This window comes from Orussus abietinus, unplaced genomic scaffold (assembly GCF_000612105.2).
Source record: "Orussus abietinus isolate OABI.00-Male unplaced genomic scaffold, Oabi_2.0 scaffold37, whole genome shotgun sequence".
Classification (NCBI taxonomy): Eukaryota; Metazoa; Arthropoda; class Insecta; order Hymenoptera; family Orussidae; genus Orussus; species Orussus abietinus.
In genome coordinates, this window is record NW_019394759.1 from 338,361 (window position 1) to 361,435 (window position 23,075).

Sequence of the window (23,075 nt, forward strand, 5' to 3'; positions counted from 1 at the left end):
GGTACAGAGATGAGTTAGGAGCAGAGATGAGCGTGCAGTTCGGTAAGCGTAGGTAAGCCACCACCGTCAACTGCCGCATGGTATTACCGTCACGGGTACGTGAGCCGCCAACTATGACTGGTAGATGGCACCGCCATCGCGAGTGCGCGATCCCCTACCAGAAATTCGTTGCGCCGCCCTTGGGGGCAAAAAACAGTGAAAGCTGACGTACGAAACCAGAGGGCAGCACAGGATGCGATCGCACGATCCTGCCCATGAGCAATCTCCCAACTCATCTCTGTCATGTGGCGGGCCCGGGACGAAGTCCGGCCATCGACCACCAGGGGCGTAGTGCGTTTCGAGCGCGATGCGTTCAGGACGGGGCAAACTGCGTTACCCCGTGTGTACATTACTTTACTTACCTCGAACCAAAAGACGACCACGTCGTAAAATGTTTTAAAACGATTGAAAATCAAGAAGAAGACTTTGTGACCAATTCTAGAGTGCACGTTGAAATCCGCTCCTTTTTCTGTGATAATAAAGCAATAACTATAAATAATGTGGTAAAATATATTTGACAATTCCCACAATCACACGATCCTGCCCGTGAGCAATCTCCCAACTCATCTCTGGGTGCGATAGTGGCTTGACTCACATAGTATTCACCCGAAGACCATTCGACACGTCGAGTTTGACGTAAACATGGATGGCCAATTATTGGTGGGTTTTCCTTTGAGAAGTTACTCTTTTTTCTTGACTTTGTACCAAAGGTCACTATTATCATTGTTTCTACGCGATATTACCACCTTCGTTTGACCCGTCAACATGAATCGAAGTGTCTCTTCCAATCGTGGGCAACCTAACCTCGCTAACATGTCACCGACTGAATCGGACCGCGACTTTCACTTACGAGTGCGAAATAACAGATTATTAATTACATTCAGTACCGACTTCAAGGATTGAAGTAAAGTAGGAATAACTGTTCAGCATTCATTGTTTTTTTATTTTTACAGGAACCTACGTTGTACACAGTGAAGGGTATGTTAATACTCGATAACGATGGGAATCGTATATTGGCAAAGTACTATGATAAAAATGTTTTTCCAACGTCAAAAGAACAGAAAGCTTTTGAGAAGAATCTATTTAGTAAGACACACCGGGCCAATGCAGAAATTATTATGCTTGACGGTTTAACCTGTGTATATCGGAGCAATGTTGACTTGTTCTTTTATGTCATGGGAAGCTCACATGAAAACGAGGTATGCTACTATGGATTTATTAACTGTGTTGTATTGAGTACATCAACTTGCTGTTAAATTAATTGGATTTTGTTACTTCAGCTGATATTGATGACCGTATTAAACTGCTTGTATGACTCTGTTAGTCAGATATTAAGGAAAAATGTAGAAAAGCGGGCAGTTTTAGATAGTCTGGATATCGTTATGCTGGCTTTTGATGAAATCTGTGATGGAGGGTAAGATTCTAATTTTTATGTTTAGCGTGGTACTTATTTGGTATTAAGTAATCCATTATATTGGAAATAAAATACTTCTTTGTCTCCACAGAATTATTTTGGACTCTGATGCCACCAGTGTTGTTCAAAGGGTAGCATTGCGAACTGATGACATACCTTTGGGAGAACAGACAGTAGCCCAGGTAACGATCCCTTTCGTTTATCCTAAGAAATCCTTTTATATGTTATGCAAATTCAAAGTACTTACGTTATGTATGGAGTTTCAATTTCATTTTCGTGTATTTCAGGTATTACAGTCAGCAAAAGAACAACTTAAATGGTCCCTCCTAAAATGATTGCTTTCGGTAGGGTAAATTGTATTATTAATTATATATATACTTGAACATATGTGTGATTTACACAACTTGAAAAAATAAATTTATATTATATGCTACTACATGGACAGAGGAAATATAATTCTTGTACATTCCTGACAAAATCGGATTTGTGAATTTATTATTAATTGTTTCTTTTTAATCGCATTTACTTGTCGACGCACTTAAAGCCGGATTTATTCAATGTATTGAGTAACTATCGACGATGGAGACTTAGTAAGTGAAGAATAAACTGGTTTCAAAGATGGAAGTTTTACCGAATGAGTTCAAATCATTCTACGCACTATCAGAAATAATTAATTAAAGGGGAACTTAGAAATCCACTCTAATTCAACAAGTGAATGCTCTGAGGTTCATAATTCATCGTCTCCTATGTAAGTATTTTCTAATGAATTTTACGTACAATAGATTGAACGATTGCCTTGAACTTCCTTCCGTCTCCGCCGGATGGCAGCATATGTCCATTAAATTTCCATCCAACTTACAGTCCAAACGTCACGTATCTAATTATCAAAAATATTGAAATGGTAAGATCCATCGGTAAGCTTCTTGTTAAGGGCATTTTATTCCTTTACCCATTTTTTAAACCTGCCAAAGTCAGTTTAAGAAAGTTATTTTGTAACGTGATAGAAATGTGAAAACATCAATGGAGTTACCTGTCGGTAGATTCAAGGAACAATTATTTGTAAAATGTGTCGTGTCTTTAACGAATCGGTGATTTTCGTTTGAAAAAGTTCTCACGCCGATCCTCTGGAGGAACGGCATTGATTTCCGGGAAATCGCGGGAAGAGAGTAAAAATTGATGGGTGAATCCTGCGACAGCCGATCCACCCCTCTGGCTCTCCTTCTTCCTCCCGCGCACACGGCCGACCCCTCTTTTTCCCTTCTCTTTTTCTTTCACCCCCGAATGTCCCGAGGGAAATCCGAGCACCGATTGGAGGACCGAAGGATCCTCCAAAGAACCCGCCGCGTCGGATTGGTCGCTTATTCGGAGTCGTGTGACAACCAGAATCGATTCGATCGCATCTATTGGTTACTCTTTCAACGGACGAACCGTCGAACTCTCCCTGGGAATCCCCGATTTGATTATGCCCGCTAAAAGAAACATAGCGCCGCGCGTTATGCCGATATCACCTAATTCCATTGCACTTGAATCGTTTTCATTCTCCCTATCAACCGAATTCAAATGCATTAAAAAGTCCAAGATAGGTGTTAGTTGAACCCTCGTCCAATGGCGGGCCTTCGCCCCGTAGCCGAACCAATTCGATTGGCCGGTCTCGGTTATTCTTTAATCGGTAGCAACCTAGGTTCCAATTTTATTACCAGTTACCCCTCCCCTTAATTCTCCTTCTTTTTCGATTTTCTCGACGCAACCTGCGAACATCGAGGCGAGGCGATTGTCCGGCGCATCTATAAGCGGCACCGAGCCGATGAAAAAACTCGCGTCGCTCGATCGCGACGGAATTATTGGTCCGCCGAGCTTATTTATGGCGTTCATTTCCTCGAGGCAGAGGCAGAGCCAGAGGGCGCCACCGGCTACTCGCGGTGTGTTCGGCTCGTTTCCCGAGCCGAGCTGCCGGCACTCGTCGATTCGCGATTTACGGCCGCGTCATGGGACCGAAGAATGATGGCGACAAGGAGCGCAGCCCCGCCAGCGTTTGTCTTGGGCGATTCCGCCCACGATTTACGTAAGGACTAGGATTGGCTAATTTCACAATATTCAAGGTTTTTGACATACATTACGTAAATCAAGTGGTTTACCGTAGAAACGTATCCAATATGGCGGACAAGACAGACGTAGGGCATGCGGTCTCCGCTAGGTTATAAACATCCATCTTGTCCATTTGTTTCATCCCATAATTTACTTTTTGGTCTCCTACGTTTATACATTTTGATACAAATATCGGTTAGGAATCTTACGACTTGAAATAGCCGTTATAAAGAAACGTCGAATGCACATATATGCTGTGACGAATAGGAACGAACAAATGGCAGAAATTTGGGGGTCGCCATGGGGTGGCAAAATATACCACGTCACAATGCATACATTTGAAATTTCCAAGGGTGATTTCGAATGTGTTGTTTCGATTTGTGGATGCGTAAAGCGCAATCCCCTTAACAGACAATGAGAATCTTAGAGGTAAATAGGTGGACTCTCATTGGCTCTTGACGACATTGCGCATGCGCTTTGCACATTTAATTTGGGATAATAGACTCGTGGCCGCGTAGAAAACTAGGGACGTATTATACGTTGTAATATACGTGTAGAAAACCACGTATATTACTTGAGGTATTATACTTACCCAACCCTGATAAGGAAGCATACGCCATCTTTGCGGTTGGGGGTTACCTTCTACTACCTAGCTGCTAATTTGTAATACGTTTTGCTTATTAACCGAATACCTGATAAATTAAGATGTAAGATGTACCGCGATGGAGAGCATTGCGTCCCATTTGTTTATATCGCTTTTGAACCCCGAATCAAGTGTACACGAGTTGTCTCGCCGACAATTGTGCCCATAATTATGAAAGTGGTCTAAGTCATATATTTTTTGTTTCGAAATTACATTGGATTAATTTAGTTTGAAATAATATGGCGTGAAATAACTGATAAACTCATTTTTTTTTTTTAATTTTGACTTAGACCACTTTCATAATTATGGGCACAATTATGGACGATAGGAAAAATATGAATCGCATGCCTGGATGACAGTTTATCGTTACAAAAGAATCGTCTTCGCTGTACTAGTGAGATACGAACTTGACCTTTCATTCCCAAGCCATTCCACGTACATCCGATTTCGGATAATTAAGAACGCTCGGTCGAGCGAATCGGGGGGTGGACGGCGATCGTCCAGGTGGTCAGACCGGCAATTAAACGAATAACAGTGAAAATTAGCCACAAGAATCGGCCCGTGCCTTGAATGGGCCGTGGCCATCAGGGCCATTTAACGCGATGACATCCCGTTTGCCGCCCCCGCACGTGCTCGCACCATGGCCAACAAGCCCCGGAAACCCATATGTCAAGAGCACTGTGGTCAGTCCCTCCACTGACGGACCCTGCGGATTCCACACTCGGCGATTAACGACCACGGCTCTATGGAAGCCGAAATGTACCCAATCGTCCGTCGATCGTTCCGAGCCAGGGATTTTAAAACCGACTCCATCAGTCGGCGAAAAGAACAATTTTTCTGGCCAACGACCACGTCGCTCCTTCACAAGGGGGGGCTTTGTCGGTCCTTCGGATCGCTCGAACGAATATTTCTAATCGCCGATTTCGGCTACCAATCTCATCTAGAAAATCTGTAAGGGACTAGGATCCATCTAGAACGCCAACCTAGGAATGTAGGTCCTACATCGAAATGTCGCACATTTCCATGGCAAGGGTAATGTGCAATGGCAAGGGGGGCTTTGTCGGTCCTTCGGATCGCTCGAACGAATATTTCTAATCGCCGATTTCGGCTACCAATCGCATGTAGAAAATCTGTAAGGGACTAGGATCCAGCTAGGACGCCAACCTAGGAATGTAGGTCCTACATCGAAATGTCGCACATTTCCATGGCAAGGGTAATGTGCAATGGCAAGGGGGGGCTTTATTGGTCCTCCGGATCTCTCGAACGAATATTTCTAATCGCCGATTGCGGCTACCAATCTCATGTAAAAAATCTGTAAGGGACTAGGATTCAGCTAGGACGCCAACCTAGGAATGTAGGTCCTCATGGGAATGTTGCACATTTCCATGTAAAATAACTAGTTAGAATATTCTAAGTCGGTCCAATGATGAATACGAGTACGTTAAATGCATTATTTAAATTAAAGTAAGCCCTAGTTAGGCGATAACATGGGAAGCTTGGGTAAAATTTCCAACATTTTTTTTTTAAATAGATCTTAGATTCGCGTTATCAGGAAAAATTGTCTTGGATGCAGGAGCAAGTCTTAACTAGGACTCACCTTGGCTATGACTGGGAACTCCTTGAAAGTGTACCGAGAGCCTGGATACTGGAAGAATGAGCAATTCTTCGACAAGATGGATTTTATCGCATGGACACATCCTTACCAACTGAATGAACGATTTGAACATTCCTCTAGGCGGTTCTAGGATGGTAAAATCAGATGTACTGCTGAGAAGAGTGCACGTGGTGCGCAAAGGATTACAATACCTGCTGGGATCTTCTAATTAGTTTTCCACTAGGGATGGAACGAGCGAGGTGGTACCTACGTCCCTTGGAACGGATATCTCAACTGGTCGATGACGAAGGTACTCTCTCCGGAAGGTACTCGGATCATCGGCCGTGGTCCCATCTCCCGCTTCCGTTCGAGAGAGACCAGGCATCCCCAGGAAAGCCAGAGATGCCGGTTTATGGGTTTACGACAGTCGTCCTCGTCCATCATGGAGGACCATAACCGGAGTCACGGTTTATGGCGCGCTCGGGAAGTGCGCAGAGCTGCCGGACGATTTTGGCCAAGAGACGCCGACCGGAGAGGATGCGCCTAAGGACGCTTCGATGCGGTTTTATGACGAGAACGGCCAAGGACCGTTTTCTCCGTTTCCTTCCCATCCTACCTTGGCAAGCTACCGACGCGTACCTGGAGTGACGAGGACACAGGCGGATATGAATACCTCCCCATCATACATTGACGGCACCGTATCCGTACCCTGAGAAAAGACTATCAGTTAACCAAAGAAAACAATTTCTTTGAATGGCGTCAAAGAAATATTACTGTTAATTCAAAGAATAAATTATTTCACTGGAGTAAGCTCGAGTAGATTCGATGGAACGTTTATACTTGATTATAACAATGTATTCAAGTGAAATTATATTATTCCTGGAATCAACGAAACGTTTCCTTGGTTGAATAAATTTCTTTTTTATTTTCTGAGTAGGGTACTTACGTATAAAATTGGAGCGAGGAATTTGTGAGCCAGTCGGGACGTTTTCCTGGATGGTTTTTTACGGCAATGCCGAGTTCGCCGGGGTGGGCATTACGTGGCTCGGATATGACGAATCCATCGCTAAACGGACGTTTGCGCGTCTTGGGGGCCATAAGAGTCGGACGCGATCTTTGTCGGCGAGCGGGCCTCGTAAATTATCCCAGGATGCCCGGACGTCCTCATTGTGCGGGAGGGAGCCGCGGATTAGATGCGCCCCTGGTGCCCGGAACGGCCGAGCTACCGGGCAAATTTAGGGGGCGGTTTGTGTACCGCCACCCTCGGAGGCGCGAATTACCCCACGCTGGGACCGAACTCTGTTTTCAAAACAGCCCGCTCGTCCTTCCCTCTCCCGCTTGGACGTCTCGACTCGGAGGGGGCTTTGACGGACGTCTCGACTCGGTTGGTCCGGAGACCGATCAATCCGTGCAAGCGAGCACTCGACCCGTGTAAAGCTCGGTGCACACGTGCGTCCACAAGACGCACGGCGTCGCTGCGGTGCACAGGGACGAAAAGGGCCAAACGCTCAAAAATGAAATCTGTAATTTCGAATTATCGATCGTCAGATTGGATAGAGGAATTCGGACATTTAATTAAATTTCATGCTGTGTAAGGCTCGGTGCGCACGTGCGTCTTGTGGATGCACGTGCTGCGGTGCACAGGGACGAAAAGGGCCAAAAGCTCAAAAATGAAATCTGTAATTTTTAATTATCGATCGTCAGATTGGGTAGAGGAGGAATTCGGACATTTAATTCAATTTCATGCTGTGTGAAGCTCGGTGCGCACGTGCGTCCACAAGACGCACGGCGTCGCTGCGGTGCACAGGGGCGAAAAGGGCCAAAAGCTCAAAAATGAAATCTGTAATTTCAAATTATCGATCGTCAGATTGGGTTGAGGAGGAATTCGGACATTTAATTAAATGTTATGCTGTGTAAGGTTCGGTGCACACGTGCGTCCACAAGACGCATGGCATCGCTGCGGTGCACAGGGGAGAAAAGCGAATCGTGTAGCAGAAACTTCAAAAACGTAATAGTTTTAAGATAAAGCCGATAGCAAACGGCCACAAGGAACCGTTTTGGTGTGCCAGAAAATTGTAAGGAGGTCCCAGTGTGCCAGACTTAACGTTAATCTGCGGGTTCTGTCGCAGTTATGTCAGAAAGTGACATTATCACGATTCGGGCAGTACATTGTAGTATATAGTGTTTGCCAGAAATATAGACGCAGCGCCGCGCATCCAAAACGCGCATGTGTGCACCGGGCCTAAGGCGCAGCCGGCGGTGGCGTCGGCGACGACGACGGGACGCAGGTGGCGACGCTCAGAGCCAATTATGCGAACGCCCGGCCTCGGCGCCGTTCTCGCAAATCCCGACCCAAGGGGTCGGGCAGAAGTTTAACTTGTCCGCGCTATAACGGATTAACGGCCGCGATTTATTCCCCGGTAATTCCCCCGGCTTTTAATTGACTCGCATTCATTCCGCGTAATGGCGCCCGCCGGTAGGCGCGCAAGAGGAAGACCTCCTCCACTCTCGCCAAGGACGGGCTTTTACCTTCCTTTATAAGCCTTCCTTTATATTCGAAATGGCGACTCGACGCAGTAACGGCGAACCAAACAAAATCTCCATTCGCATGATTTATAGGGAAGTGGGGTGGTATCGTTGTTAGTGACATTTAAACACTTTGAGGACAATAAGCGAGATATCATTTTCGGGACAGTTCCTTATAAATATTAGGTCGTTCCAAACGTTCCATTGTTTTTATAGGTGAGCTTGGAAGTAAGATCCCCATGGTGGCAGTGAAAGCTAGTCCGCGATGCAATGTCACTCTAAAATCGGTAAGTTGGTCAATAATGTAAGTGAAATCGGTAAAGCGGTAGGTTAGGTTTCCAGAAGAATTCGACAAGGTTCGGTTGCAAAGTGCAACCAACGCGGAGAGACTCGTTACGTTGCACAGAGCCGCGAGAGGTCGATATCTCGTGCCGGCGCCCGCCATTTCCCCTCCGATAAAACATTCGAGACGCTCCGGGGCTCCTTATCTTTCCTATTATCGATATCTGGCGCGGTACCAATATGGCGGCGCGCGCCGTTGCCATGGCTACACCGGGCGTTCTCGTTCCGCGGAATAACCGCATCATCCGGGCCATTATCACGGGTTCCCATAAAGAAAGAGATCCTCTCCCTCCGACTGTCTCCTCGGGTGCTTCGTTCGCGTTTAATCGAGACCTCGTTGCAGCCAGAATCCCGACGAGACGCCTAAAGGTTTAATGAGATCTTGATAAACGTTCGGCATTAATTACCAGGCCTACGTTATCGATATCGTAGGAAAGTTTCCATAAAAGCCTGGCCCCGAAATTCGAGCGTTCAGTTGATTCCGACGAAATAAAACACGGACGCTAAGGGTTTCGAGAATAAAGATCTACATTTCGCGTATACCGACCGAACGGGGCCGCCATATTGTTGGCGAAACGGAGCAGCCTGAGAGGGGAGGATGCAGCCGAGTAAGCACCCTCGTTTCGTTCCGAAGTCAATTTCGGGTTATCATGTCCGCCGTGGAATAGATCTCGGCGACGATAACCTCCGAGGGACCGTTCGAGGAGAACTGCCTTATCGGCCGAGCGCGCCTTGGAGCTGCGCCGGTTCGCGGTATCGCCGCGATCTCTCGCGGCGCTGCGTTGCCGGCTCGACGCGACGGAAGGAACTCCCGCGGAAAATGGCGGCGCTTCCGTTATCACTAGCTCGGTCGCGCGACCTCGATTGAATTGGGTGCCGGCCAGTGTGGCTCGGTCTCGTCACAGATATCGTCGCTCGCGATCGCCGAGCGGTTGCCTCGCAAATCATCCTCTGCCGGATCGACGTTTTTCCGACACCGCCAACTTCTGTTGACCCCACTGGTTCCGACATAATCGCTCTCTTCTTGCGCGGTAAGCAGCAACACATGGGCGCATGTACCATAGATCTGATAGACTTGGACAGGCCATAAGTAGTAAATATTTAGATTGTCATAAGTACTTTCGCTCGTTTTGCGTTTTGTTGTACCAATGGTTCGAACAACGCCATTTTGAGAAGTTCTCGCGCGGGATGAACTTAATCGCGCGTGATCTCACGACGAACGTTTCGAGAGATGAGTCGAAAATGATTTTCACTATATAAGGGCGTTTTGTTGAATTGTTGGTTCGAACGACGCCATTTTGAGAAGTTCTCTCGCGGGATGAACTTAATCACGCGTGATCTCACGACGAACGTTTCGAGAGATGAGTCGAGAATGATTTCCATCGGATGAGGGCGTTTTGTTGAGGCGATGGTTCGAACGACGCCATTTTGAGGTTCTCTCATGGGATGAAGTTCGTCGTGCGCGAAGTCACAACAAACGCCCCTGGACATCGGAATAACGACTCGACGGGAGCTCGAATTTGCGGGAGGTCCTCTCTCGGGGCCAAAAGCTGTACGAAGCGACTTTTCTCCGAGGATTAGGGACGACTCCGGTTACCCTGTCGAACGGCACGTCAAAATATTGTGTCAAGGACATCCGAGAGAGCCCTTCCTGGGAAAGTCGAGGTACTCGGTCACGCGTCGCGTCGATTAGGTAGTCGTCAGGTCTTTTGTGAGTTCTCTTTCTGCAAAAAGGAAAGACGTGAGACGAGCCGTGAGTATCTAGATGATTATTCGTCACTTTTTATGCGTACTTACGTACACTGGTGAATATGAATCCCTTCCTCGGGAGATGGTACCACCAGAGCAAGAAGATAAAGCATTAATATCTACACGTTAAAGTTGCCCACAAAAAAGGAAATTTAGTTAATTAAATAAAATCCTTCGACTGCATTCGACTCTTTTTAGATACCGTTTTAAGGTCGAGTTAACCGAATTTTTGCTTACTTGATTAAACTCGTTTCAATCAACTAAAGTGTTTTGGATAAATCGTTCCAATAATTTTAGACAATATGTTGGGGAATAGATCAAATAATTCGGTTAAATGTCGCAAATTACTTTAGTATTTGGAGTGATCCACCGCAACATTTGATGTAATCAACCGGAAGTTATGAACCGACAAATTTTGTCCAGTGAAAATATTTGCTTGCCCATATAACCATATTCTGTTGTTGAATTAACAAAAATTTGATCGATACAAACAAATAATTTTATGCGTATGAGTTTATTACTTACTCAACGTATAATGGCGAGTTAGACTCGTAGGACGGAATTCTGGCTAAACATAAACATCGCGAGTTCGACTCGTGGTAAATATAAACAGCCGAAGGTAAACACAAGTACTTTGGGTCACAGTTGCGAGGAATGTTTTTCCTTCACTTGGTCTCGTGAAATTCCAAACTAACTCATTCGGCAAAGATTCAACACAATCAGCGGATCGAATTTGTCGTTACATTTTGTACATAATATTTTGTCGAAATGACCAAAATCATTGGTTAATAATTTTTAGCTGATCACGTTAAATATCCTGGTAGATCATCCCAGATATTGAAGTAATTTGCTACATTCAATGAAAATACTCGGTTTACTAAGCAGAATATTTTCCATAATTATCAAGGTATGTTATAATTAACAAAGCGAGGAAGAAAGTGGTCCTTTGGTGATCGCACCAGGACCTGTCCCTTTCTCTGAGCACCGATTTACCCAGTGACCGAGTGGTCCTTTTCTCAGCCTTGAAAAGATGCCCGAGCAGCGGGGAGCAGTCCTCCAGACGAGGAAAAAGCGCCTCGTCGCGTAAATCTTGTCCAGGGCGTCTCGGCGTGCATCCGTGGAGCTGGTAAATATTTCCAAAATATTTAGCAGGGGGCCCCCCCAGGGGTCGGCACGCGCCGCCATTCGGTCCCGCTTTCCTTGCTCCTTTCTCTCCTCCCAAAGGGAGCGCGCTCTCCTCTCCTCTCTTCCCCGACGGCCTTGACCGAGAACACCGGCGTCCCTGCTAAGGAAAGTTTTATTAGGACAATAAATAATCGCCACCGACTTACGGTGACGAGGGGACTTCGACGCGTCGACGACTGCGGCCGCTTCCGGATTTTATTGGCCGGCTTTTGACCAATCCGGAAGCTGCTTCCGGTGGGTCACGTGCCGACGCTCTCGATTAACACCTCTTGATGGATTTTAATACCGATCGCGATTGCATGTGTAGTTGAATGGTAGTCGAGAAGGGACTCAATTTCCGTGATGCAAATTTTATTACTCGGCTTTCGACCAATCCGGAAGCTGCTTCCGGTGGGCCACGTGCCGACGCTCTCGATTAACACCTCTTGATGGATTTTAATACCGATCGCGGTTTTATATTGCAGTGGAATGGTGGCCGAGAAAGAAGGGGTTCGATCTGCACGACGCAGGACGTCGAGGGACCAATATCCTGAAAAGATCATCTCCAGTGAGTCAAATTGTCAAGTTAAAACTGGACCGAGGAACTATTCATTCAGAAATCAGGGAAAACTGCGTCCTTTAATGAACAGCGACGTAATTCAATAGTTCTGCATTAACGTTTCAGTAACGAGACCGTTAAAACTACCTATTGGAAATACCGTATTACACGTAGTCAACATTTTTCAAAATACAGTATTTCGAAATTTTGTATACAAGTGTTTAGGATTTTAGTATAGGAATATGCGAATCTCGGGGGACACGTGTACGAAATTTCGAAATCTTTCCTACAGTCATTTTTCATCACATCCGCGAGAGTTCAAAAATATCTACATTTGTATTCGATAGTGTTTGAAATATCGGAAGATTTTTCATCCGGCATGATTTCCACGCGACATACGGCCACTAATACGTATGATTTCATAATTGAATAACCCCTCGGCCCCCACGATATAATTTTCTTCATTACCACGATTAACACCAACACTAAGCGAATGCCATCCCGAGTGGCTTAACGCGGAATTCCTTCGGGGAAAGTTAATTTTTTACACGGGAGAAATGATGGGTCAAGGACAACTCCTTCGGGAATTGGGGAGACTCCTCGAGGACTTTCTTCGAAGGCCAGCACTCGGGAATAATGGCAGTGGGTCATTCGGGCACTAAATCATTGCCGATTCAGTTTTCCCGGATTTATTGTACGGGAACCTCGTACTAGTCGGAGGCAGGCCTCTGGTTTACCGAGTTATATATATTTTTTTTTACAGCTCTCTGTACGCAGCTTCTTGCAATTTTCGGACGCGCGACCTGATCCTTGGTACACATCTTATGCGGCGAATTTAGGAGAGAATTTGGTAAGTACGTAATTAGCGACCGTTTTGCCTATTTTTCTCTCAACTGGGGGATGAGGAGAGGGCATTTAGGATCGAAGTCGAGGACGGGATGATAGGGCAGAGAGAAGTCGAAGAGGGTCGTGAAAGTGAGTTCCCTCGGAGGTCGGGGAAGCCCTTAGGCTGGTTACTCGGCGGAGCTACCGTGCGTCCAAAATTGCGATGATTTATGCCCCCCGGGAACCGGCACAATGACGAGATACCTACGAGTTACGTACACAAAGCATAAGGCTGGCTCCATAAAATAATAAACCCTCTATTAACCCGGGGCCTACGGGGGTCCCTGCGAACCCACGATGACCGATGGACGCATAAACGGTTATGCACCGTGCAGTCTTACGGCATCCGTCGGCGTTATTTACAACGGCCGGAACAAATCTCCTAAGGATCCTCGGGGTACCGAGGATACCTTGCTTCCGTTGCTTGGGGGCAAAGTGCCCCGAGGATCCACCAGGACATCTACCAGGAACCGATCCGAACGCGGATTTCGCGATCCTCACCGACCCGAGGCTTCTTACGGTGATATCGTTCTATATATCAATACGTCCAAATATTAATCAAACTTTTAAAATATTCACCAAACTGGGTACACCGAATTATCTGAACTCTAACACGTGATTACGAACGCCCTAAGGAAGAACGCGATGCTCGGTGACATTTAATTTTTCAACGAAAATAATTTTCTTTTTTTTTTTATTTAGCCTGGACTAGAATCAAGATCACATTTTTTATTCTCTGAAAAATGAATCCTCACGTGCATCGCGTTCTTCCTCAGGCGCTAAAGTTTCAGATAATTCGGTGTACCCAGTTTGGAGGAATGTTTATATAAATATTTTCATTATATAGAATGAATATCATAATTTGAAGGATCACGTTTATGACATTTTTTTCCCAATGGCAGATTTCTCGTATGGAGGAAATCATATACCCGCCGTAAATAAAGGGTTAATTACGATTACGTGTAGGGGCATAGTCGAACTCGTAAACGCGCGTCTCGGCCGTCGGGGTCGTCGCGACGGCGAAGCGACGGAGAGGCGGCGGAGATGCGACGTATCTCGGCCCATAACTTATTTGGCCCGGATTTACGGCATCCGATATTGGATAATGAATCAGGTTTCCTTGATGGAATTAACTCGGCCGGGCGCGCTTCTTACTTTTATTAGCTCGGTGGCGTAAGGCGCGAGGGCGCCCTTTAGGCGTTTTACGCTCACGTTACGTCTTGATGGGATCTCTTTTTATGCTTACGCCTTGCGGTATTTCCTGCTCACCGCGATCGCGCCTTTCTCGGGATTTATTATGGGCGTTTCCGAGTCCCCGGGGTTTATCGCGGCCGCGTCCTCTACTAACTCCTTCCGTTTCCGCGGATTTCTTCATTAACGCATATTCACTTTACCACGCGGTGGTCATCGGTCAACGGTGACCACTTTGCAAGTGGCATCCTCGTCGTTTATTTTAATCATTGAACACTCGGGCCGTTAGGCCTCCATACGAGAAATCTGCCACATTAAATAAAATGGGTTACATTTACGGTGACATGTATTATGGAGCGTGAAAAATATTTATAAAACATTTCTCCAAGCTGGGGGCACTGGTTCATTTAAAACCCTCAGCTTGTGATTTCATAATATTTTTCTAACAGATATACAAAACATTTCGTTTCATTTTAATATAAGTATTTTTAAATATCTGCCGAATACATTATAAACGTTTTAAAAATATTTAAAATCAAAATCACACGTTTGGCTCCCATAATGAAATACCGAAACGAAAGTATTACAAAAATTGATGGTGTTTTTGAATATCAAATGAAGTGTCCGATAATAATCCCAAAGTAAAAGATGTATTTTTATTATATGCTCATAAATATATATCATTGAGATTTTCAAGAAATATTCCGGATAGCTTCCAATGAAATCTACGAGACATCTTAAAAAATCTGTCGCTTGAGATATATGACAAGGATTACAAAGATATATTTAGATATTATACTATGCTACCTAGGGTCGTCTGTCTAATTATGCGGCGCGAGGAATTTATTCAAAAGTACGCCGGTAGCGCCCTCCGCCCGCGCCGGACATCTTGGGAACCAGCGAGCCCTGAGATCTTCCTAATCTGTTTGAGAGTGGAAACCTTTAACGACCGTTTCCGACGATACGGTCGAAATGATCGGTAAAACGGGAAGTGCGGAAAGGAGCGCGAAGAGGCCCTCGATCGTAAATCAATGAAGCGGTGGCGACTTTGGGGTTATTTCGGGCAGGTCGGCCCTCCTCGTCCGGCGGTGTCTTACGAGAAAATGGCGGCCAATATTACGCCGAGAGGAGGCGGCAAGGAACGGTCCGCAGGTCGAGAGAACGGTGGATAATAAACCAAAATAAAACCATCTGGAGATTTACAGCGCCGCCCTTCGTCCCTTTTGCCGCCATTCTTGTCCCTAAGGACCCGGAAGACGCGTCGGCCTGTCGGTCTGGCGTCAATCCTTGAGGAACACCTCCACCCGAGGAAACCCCGTGCATTAGGGAGACCTCCATTTGCGGGAAATTTCCTCGCAGAATTTCAACCCCCTTAATTCAACCGGATATTTTTTTTTTAACCCGCGTAGCGGGTAGAATCCAATTTTATGAAAGGGGCCCCATAACGTGAAACGCTTTTTTTTTTTCGATTTTCAGAATTAATCATCATTTACATTACACTTGGTTTTAGTCTTGACACTGTTTGCGCGAACGTTAGTGCTATTTAATTTCAATTCGTCGTCTGAGAAAGTTGACGTTAAAATATTGCTACTCGTTAATATGGACGAGGTACCTTTCCTAGTAACGCAGAATAATTTTTAACAATTCTTTTTTGTAATCCTTGTTAAATATCTCGTGACAGATTTTTCAAGACGTCGCATAGATTTCAGTCGAGGATATCTGGAATATTCGTTGAAAATCTCAATGACATATTTAGCTGTGATAATTTATGAACGTGTCTCAAAATTATTTATTTCCTTTCATTCACGGACATAATAAATGTACATTTTTTATTTTACGATTATTATCGGACACTTCTTTTGATGTCAAGAAATCGTTGCAACATCTTCCTTCCGCTATCTCTTTGTGGGAGGGAAACATGTGATTTTGATTATAAATATATTTATAAAATGTAGGATATTCGTTAAATATAAATATACATATAGAAAATATAAGAGAAATATTTTGCGCCATCAGGGTTGAGTCCACGTTTTGACGGCCATTAGCCCCGGAATCGAATTCGAGGAGTTCGGAAGAGGTCGAATATCGAAGTCATATCGATTAGAATGATCCTTATCAAGTAGCAATTGTCGCGGGGGTCAAAGGGCCGAGTTAACGGGGAAATTGTTAAGGTGGGCACTCAAGGTCGAGCGACCATAAACGCGGACGCGTAAATGGAGGGACGCAGAGAGCCGGAGCTTCTTCCGTCGGGATTTTCAAAAATTTACGAGCCCCACAATGGAGGGAGGTTATGTCGCGGCCAATTTCGCCCGGTTCCCTCTTAATTTCCGGGGGGCCTTTAGGAGCAGCGGATGCAAGGACGAACCGAGGTCTACCAGCCTGGCCAGAATGCGGTATACCGAAACGGCCCTTTTCCAAAATATTACGACTATGCTCGAGCCCCGACCGTCCTCGTCTCCTCTTCTTCGGAGATCCTCCACCCCCTGATAGCCTCCATTCGATTCTGTCGCCCGGACAATTCCCACCGACGTAAACATCTAGTAACTAGGAAATAGATTCCCATGACCGATCGTTTTCCCATCGATAATCGGGGACGGGGCCGACGACAATGGCCCGGGACTATTGCCGGGTATCGACAGGTCGAGAGGATCGAGAGATATCTCGATCCGTGACGGATCAGCTGGGGGCCCAATGCCCGCGCTTGCGCACTCGTGAGGTGCGCGCGGGGATATCTAGTTATTTATTGCCCCCGGTCGCCTAGGGTGATTCGCGACGGTCTTGCGGGGAAACGTTGTTCCACGAGGAGATCGCAGGACCGATTGGCCCTGCTACGCGTATTCCGCCGCGGAATGGCCGCAGGTCCCTGTTACCTTTTCGCGTTATCGAGAGACCGTATCTTGGACGAGCCGCGCATATACGTATTAACAACCGTGGAAGAGGGGACAGTTTTCCCACAGACGTTGAGAATAATTATGCCCCGATTTATTCCGGCTCTGTGTTTAACTGATTCTATTAGAAGCCTATGTTAATTGTACGGTAGATGCGTGGGGTGTGCATGCGAAATCCTTTTTTTTTTTTTTCTTTGAGGTTTAGAGGTTAAGTGAGACCAAAATGTCGATTTGGATAGTGCTCAACCCACTTTTTTTTTTTGCGGTATCGGCGACCGAGCACGTGGCTACTCCATACATTTTTCAGACATGCGAAATATTCCAATTGATTCTACTCCGTGGAGAGAGAAAAAAAAAAGAAAGTGTCACCCGCAAAGATTTTTTCCCGAAAAATTGCCCGGGCCAAGGGTCTTCGTCGCGCGACGGAGATCTCTTTCTTTAGAAATTTTTTCAAGGACGACCCAGTCCGAAAAAGTCTCCGCTTGTTTTCCAGAAATGTGGTCGCCGGTAGGGCAGTTCGTTCCGCGACGTAAAAGAGGAAGGAAGCGTGAAGGGATGTTTGGGTAGTAAAACGGGAGAAAAAAGTCGCCGAGTTTCGGAGGTGTCGTAAAGATTCCGCGTCCCGAAACGGTATTCGATTTTTTTTTCTGGGTCAAAATCCTACCTACGGGAAAACTGGGAGGAGTCGGAACGTTAGGAAAAAACGGTGCCGAAAAAATGGCGGCTTTGCCTTCGGGGCCTAGAAAAAAGAAGAAAAAAAATGTGTCATCTATCGGAAGGGTTGACTCTCGGGAGCGAGGGAGCTTTAGACTATGAAATTGTCGAGGGCCCTTTTTTGCATGCCCCAGACGGCGAAAGTCTTTCTCGATGCTGTGTTTACTGCGAGGAAGGTAAACGCACCCTGTTCAAGCATTGCAGGATTTATGACGTCACAGGGCCGCCATTTAGGTACGCCTATGGCAGTACCTCGTTTATGATATTTTTCGAAACGGTTGACTTTTTCTAACGAAGTTAATTCCACGCCGGGGAAAATATTTGGCCGGGGTGTAAAAAAGGGTCGCTTGAACGTGAGTCTCCGGAGATGAGACTGATGTTTGGTCTTGCGAGTCGATGCTATACGAATTAAAGGAAAATTGTAGGACACGTGAAAATTTGACGGTAGGCTCGCGCGTTGTAAATTTAACTTTGGAATCGCGGTGATAACCGCAAACGGCGCGAATTTCGGGAAAAGAAAGTCGACGGTAGGAAGGGCCTTTTCAAGATGGCGCCGCAGGGCGTCCTCGGTCGGCCGCCGTTCCGCTTTCACAAGACGAAAGGAGCGGTTGCCTCTTGCAGTTTTGACCGTTCAATTAGCCACAGGCTCGTTTTCGCCCAAATATTGTGCCCTTCCGGCTTTTGTCGCGGCCCCAGGGACCTGGCCTCCCCTAACATTTCCAGTCCCGCGTCCAACAACTTTTCACGGGGACCAAAATGGCGACGGACCGCCGCGAATCGCCTCCTCGGGTTCCAGAAGAGTGACGGTTTCATTTAAGCGCTGCTCAAGACCCAGGTCTAATCTTCCGATGTCAGAGCCCGAAGATCGAACACGATGAACTAAATAACGAAAATAAATGCTTCCTATCCGTGGCGCCATTTGCAAATTTCACATATGTGATTTGTATTGCATACATATAGCGTATTCTATGTATAATATCTTCCCTATACCCAATAAACCCAAAACAGTGGCACGCACGTTTTACACGTAAACGTAGCGAAAATGTAAGGTAGGCGAGGAAAAAATATGAACGGGGTTTTGCAATACCGGATTTAACCATGTGTACGTTTATATGTATATATAGTGTATGGGGCGGGAAAAGTTCTGAGAGAGGAAGATGTTTGCCCGGTCCATGTTGGGATAAACGGCTCCTTATCCATGGAAAATGGAGGCCCGAAATGGGCGAGGGTGCAGCTGCAAAAGGCGACCGCCGAAACTGCGGGGAGTCCATGGAGACGTGACCAAAAACTGTCAAAAGTTACTTCACGTTAAGTCGGACAAACTCTATCACGGTTTAACCTCCTCGGCAGGTATTTCTCGATCCCTTCGTAGCGTAGCGTGTCGGCGCTAAATTCCCCATAACGAAAACAGCGGGAGACGCTCCGAGCAGGTTTCTAAAAGAGGATCTCAGTGTCCCTCGGGACTTCTTCGAGGAAATATCTGTCATTGAGGAAGTTCACATTCTGTATATCATCCGCGGATTATTGTCTCTCTTTGCGCACTTTAATTGCAAGATTAAAAGCACTTCGGGTCATTTACGTCGTAAGGGAAGGTTTTGGTCATGCAGGGTTGGAGTTCCCTCATTTTCCGCGAGTGGCGCTCGCGTCGTTAAATCAGCGAAAATCTGAGATGGCGACAATTGGCGTTATGTCTCCTTATACTACTTTATGGTACCTATCTAGGCCAGTCGTTCCTAAAATTATTTCCCGAACTTGTTACAAGTGGTTCGGGATTTTTTTTTTTTGCGCGTGTCACATGTCACAGTTATAGTTTCATATTGTTTTACATAGTTTAGTGGCTAGCTTAATGACGTCAATGGCTTTGGCGTTTAGCAAATTTTTATTATAATCAGAGTTGTTTCATGACTGCATAAAAATGGACACTTCACTTCCCGGGTACTATGCTTTTCATGGGCACCGCTTATTGGACATCTCGCGATAATCCGGCGTGACGTAACTGGTACCCGCGAACGTATTTCGGTGGAAACCCGTGGCGCCATCTGTTGTCCTGGATCACTAACGGTAACTGTGATACGAAATATCGGAACATACGATCCAATGGCAGGGCAGATAAGATAAGGGTCGGATAGGGAAGAGAAGAGACGCGTATAGATGCGTAGATGGGCAACCCAACCTCGGAGGGCTGAATTAGAACGGGGGGATGATACTCGCATCAGGGGGATAAATTGGATATTAATATTTCATAAACTCGAAAATAAGTAGGCGGGAGTCTTCACAGGGGGGGGACGAAATCGATTAAACGGCGGAACGTTTCGGACACTTGTCGGAACTTTCAGGGCACAAGTTGGGGAAGAAATCTCCGTTGGTGAATAAATTAACTTTCGTGCCATCTTCCGGTCCATTTACCCTCGTGATTAATTTTCTTTTTCGTTTTACCCTTCTTTCTTCCATATTTCTCTGCTATATCTATAATTACCCAAATACTAATTACATGTACAATTTTGGCACCGTTATCTTCATACATTATACACACACATAAAGTCAAAATATGGATAAAACTTTTCTCCAAACTGGATGTACCGAATCATTTAAAACATCAACACGTGATTATGCAGATCCTAAGGTAGAAAGCGATGCTCGTGAAATTTCATTTTTCAACAATTTTTTTATTACTTATCCTAGAGTAGAACCAAGATGACATTTTTTTTTAATGAAAAATTAAATTTGGTGCATCCAGTTTGGAGTAAATTTTTATACATATTTTGACGTTCTATACATATTGAATTTTTTTTTTTGTTTATTGTTATCCTAGAGTAGAACCAAGATGACATTTTTTTTTTATGAAAAATTAAATTTGGTGCATCCAGTTTGGAGTAAATTTTTATACATATTTTGACGTTCCATACATATTGAATGTCCCTTTCGTGTCATCTTAAATATTTAACTGAGATCGGATAATTTCAACATAGGTCAGGGATTTTGAGTTATGTTTGGGCCGATTTCCGACCGTCATTTTGGAGAGCCGTAAACCAGTGGCGGCCATATTGGTGGTAAACGTTATACGAGTCCATGATTCGGGCGTGAAAAGCGCTTTCCGGGATGAGACGTAAAGAAAAAAGAGGAATAAGAAAGAGAAGGTAAGGACCAACTCGAAGCCGACGTCAATAAAGACATCGGTGGGCGGCGGAAAATCTGTACAGGGAGGGCGAGATCGAGGTTATGTCCGACCTCTGGAAGCGGCTCTAAGCGGTTTACGAGCGGTCGTGCTAACCTCCCGGTTTGCCTTCCGGGATCGGCTGATTTTTTCCTCGATCATTTCTTTATGCCTCCGCGACAAAACGACTCGGCGCGCATTTATGACGGGAGATCAGTGCCTTTCTGGCCGTCTCGAAAATCCCGGGGCTTGGTCCCCAAATTTCGCAGGTTTATGACTTTACGACGAGCTCTCCTTGCGACCTCTTGACGTCTCTCGCTGCAGCTGCGCGACAGACTGCGATTCATTATCCTTCGATTCTTCCATTATTAACTCTCTAGCTACGGTGAATCCGAACACTAACGATCTCCCTCCGAACCGATACTAGAGATAAAATTATTACAAATACAGTTTATCCTTGGTACATTTGGTTCAATGAAACGACCTTAACCCTTTGCACTCCCAATTATTGAGATGTCATTACTCATGTCGAGTCACCCTCGACAAAGGCGTGCAAAGGGTTAAGGGATATGTTATTTCAATGGAAATAGTTGCGCTTGAATTTCCCTCCTTATCGTCTACGACGAGAATTTAAATCGAAATGCTGCATGGTTCATGCCGATTACGCTTTTCGGGCTATTAAGGGGATGTTAAAGTGGCACCCGAAAGCTCAATCGTTCATAAAACTTTTCTACGAACTGGGTGTCATAAACCGTTTCATACTTTAAAACGTGAATATGGAGACCCTAAGGTAGGTCCTGAAACTCGCGAAATTTCATTTTTTGTAAACTATTTTTAAAATACCTATATACAAATTAGAAAAGAATTGACATTTTATGAGTTTCAGGACCTTCCTTATAGTTTTCCTATTCACGTTGTAGAGTTTCAAACTATTCGGTAAACCGAGTTGGGAGAAAAGTTTTATGAACAAAACCTCTTCGGCGCCAATTTCACATCACCTTAACCCTCTATGGGCCCGTGTAACTTTCAGGTCACATTTTAAATGAAACATTTTTTTTTCATTTGCATATATAGATTCCTAATTGCTGATTTTTCGTTCCCCCAATTTTTTTTTTATTTAATGACAAATTCGGCCCATAGAGGGTTAACGTATCGTCACCTCGGTATTGCAACCTCTTCCGTAAACTGGCGATCGATGGGAACATCGATACCGAAGACATCGCGTACCCGGAGGACGATTGAATAGATCTAGCGATGAGCGCTAGTTGATGGGTGAAAGTCAATAAACCGGGAATTCGAAAATTCCTTAATGGGCCGGCCTTAGGGCAGCGACGCACCCTGAGCGGGAAATAATCTCGGCTCGCCTAGAAGCAATTTCTCCCGATCCTCGGGTGAACGCTTGATCCCACGGTGATCGGTTAATCCACTAAAATGCCGGTCGGACGGCTTGCCGTCCCACTGGCTAATTCGACGGCTGAAAGTTCGCCGGCGAATATTGTCCCTCACCACGGCTCGCTCCATTAGCGCTCACAGATCGCCAAATCAACGTTATTCCTATCCCGAATGCGAGTGCACGCACCCGATTAATCGGAACCAAAGGCTGCGGCATCTCCTCAATTACCTATATAATACGTTCTCATAATTGTACAGATGTGGTATTGGACGTCTCCCTAAGAAATTCTCACTCTTTAACAGACACGAGGGAATGACATCTTGTGGTTGGTATTTTCAACGTGAACGTTCGCACGTTTACCTTCTTTCTTACCCGATTAACTTTCGCACGGTTCACCATTACATGATGTACCATTACACAATTTATCGTCGATTATTGTTCGTTGATTAAGTAAAACGTGATAACTTAACGTTAGGGGGCTTGTGAAACGGGACGATGCACGGTGGTAGAAAATGTTATGTTTGTATTAAAGTGTACGAACGATGCAATGCAAAATGCGAATAGGAAATGTAAGGACAAAAGTGAGATTGAAATTTCACCCTTAACCTTCGCCCTCTGTACCTTTGGAGTGTAATAAAAAATATATCGGCACATCTTCAAAATTAGTCCCGATTTTATTTTTGACGAATTTGGAATGACACTTTGGATGAACCCTTTTCATGAATTGTTGGGGAA

At 45.3% G+C, this 23,075-nt stretch overlaps 2 protein-coding genes across 10 annotated transcripts in view; both read left to right on the forward strand.

The window, feature by feature from the left end:
* Positions 1 to 468: 468 nt before the first annotated feature.
* Positions 469 to 1,788, forward strand: LOC105696265 (coatomer subunit zeta-1). 2 transcript variants are annotated; one of them, XM_012418619.2, is made up of 5 exons: positions 469 to 699; positions 993 to 1,238; positions 1,320 to 1,453; positions 1,545 to 1,635; positions 1,741 to 1,788. In XM_012418619.2, the coding sequence occupies exons 1-5, from the start codon at positions 682 to 684 to the stop codon at positions 1,786 to 1,788; spliced, it is 537 nt and encodes a 178-aa protein (XP_012274042.1). In that variant the 5' UTR covers positions 469 to 681. The 2 variants fall into 2 exon arrangements, with proteins under 2 accessions (XP_012274042.1, XP_012274040.1); XM_012418617.2 differs by lacking the exon at positions 469 to 699 and adding an exon at positions 724 to 891.
* Positions 1,789 to 9,483: 7,695 nt separating this feature from the next.
* The window catches only part of LOC105696251, a 52,302-nt gene continuing 38,710 nt past the window's right edge, over positions 9,484 to 23,075 (forward strand). For 4 of the 8 annotated variants that reach the window (XR_001103691.1, XR_001103690.1, XR_002762266.1 and 1 more), the window contains exons 1-4: positions 9,484 to 9,674; positions 11,300 to 11,518; positions 12,042 to 12,124; positions 12,879 to 12,965. The gene's annotated coding sequence lies outside the window, so the exon portion shown is untranslated. Of the gene's footprint in view, positions 9,675 to 11,299; positions 11,519 to 12,041; positions 12,125 to 12,878; positions 12,966 to 20,762; positions 20,799 to 23,075 lie in introns of those variants that run through there. The other 4 variants (XR_001103693.1, XM_012418589.2, XM_012418591.2 and 1 more) reach the window with 4 other exon arrangements.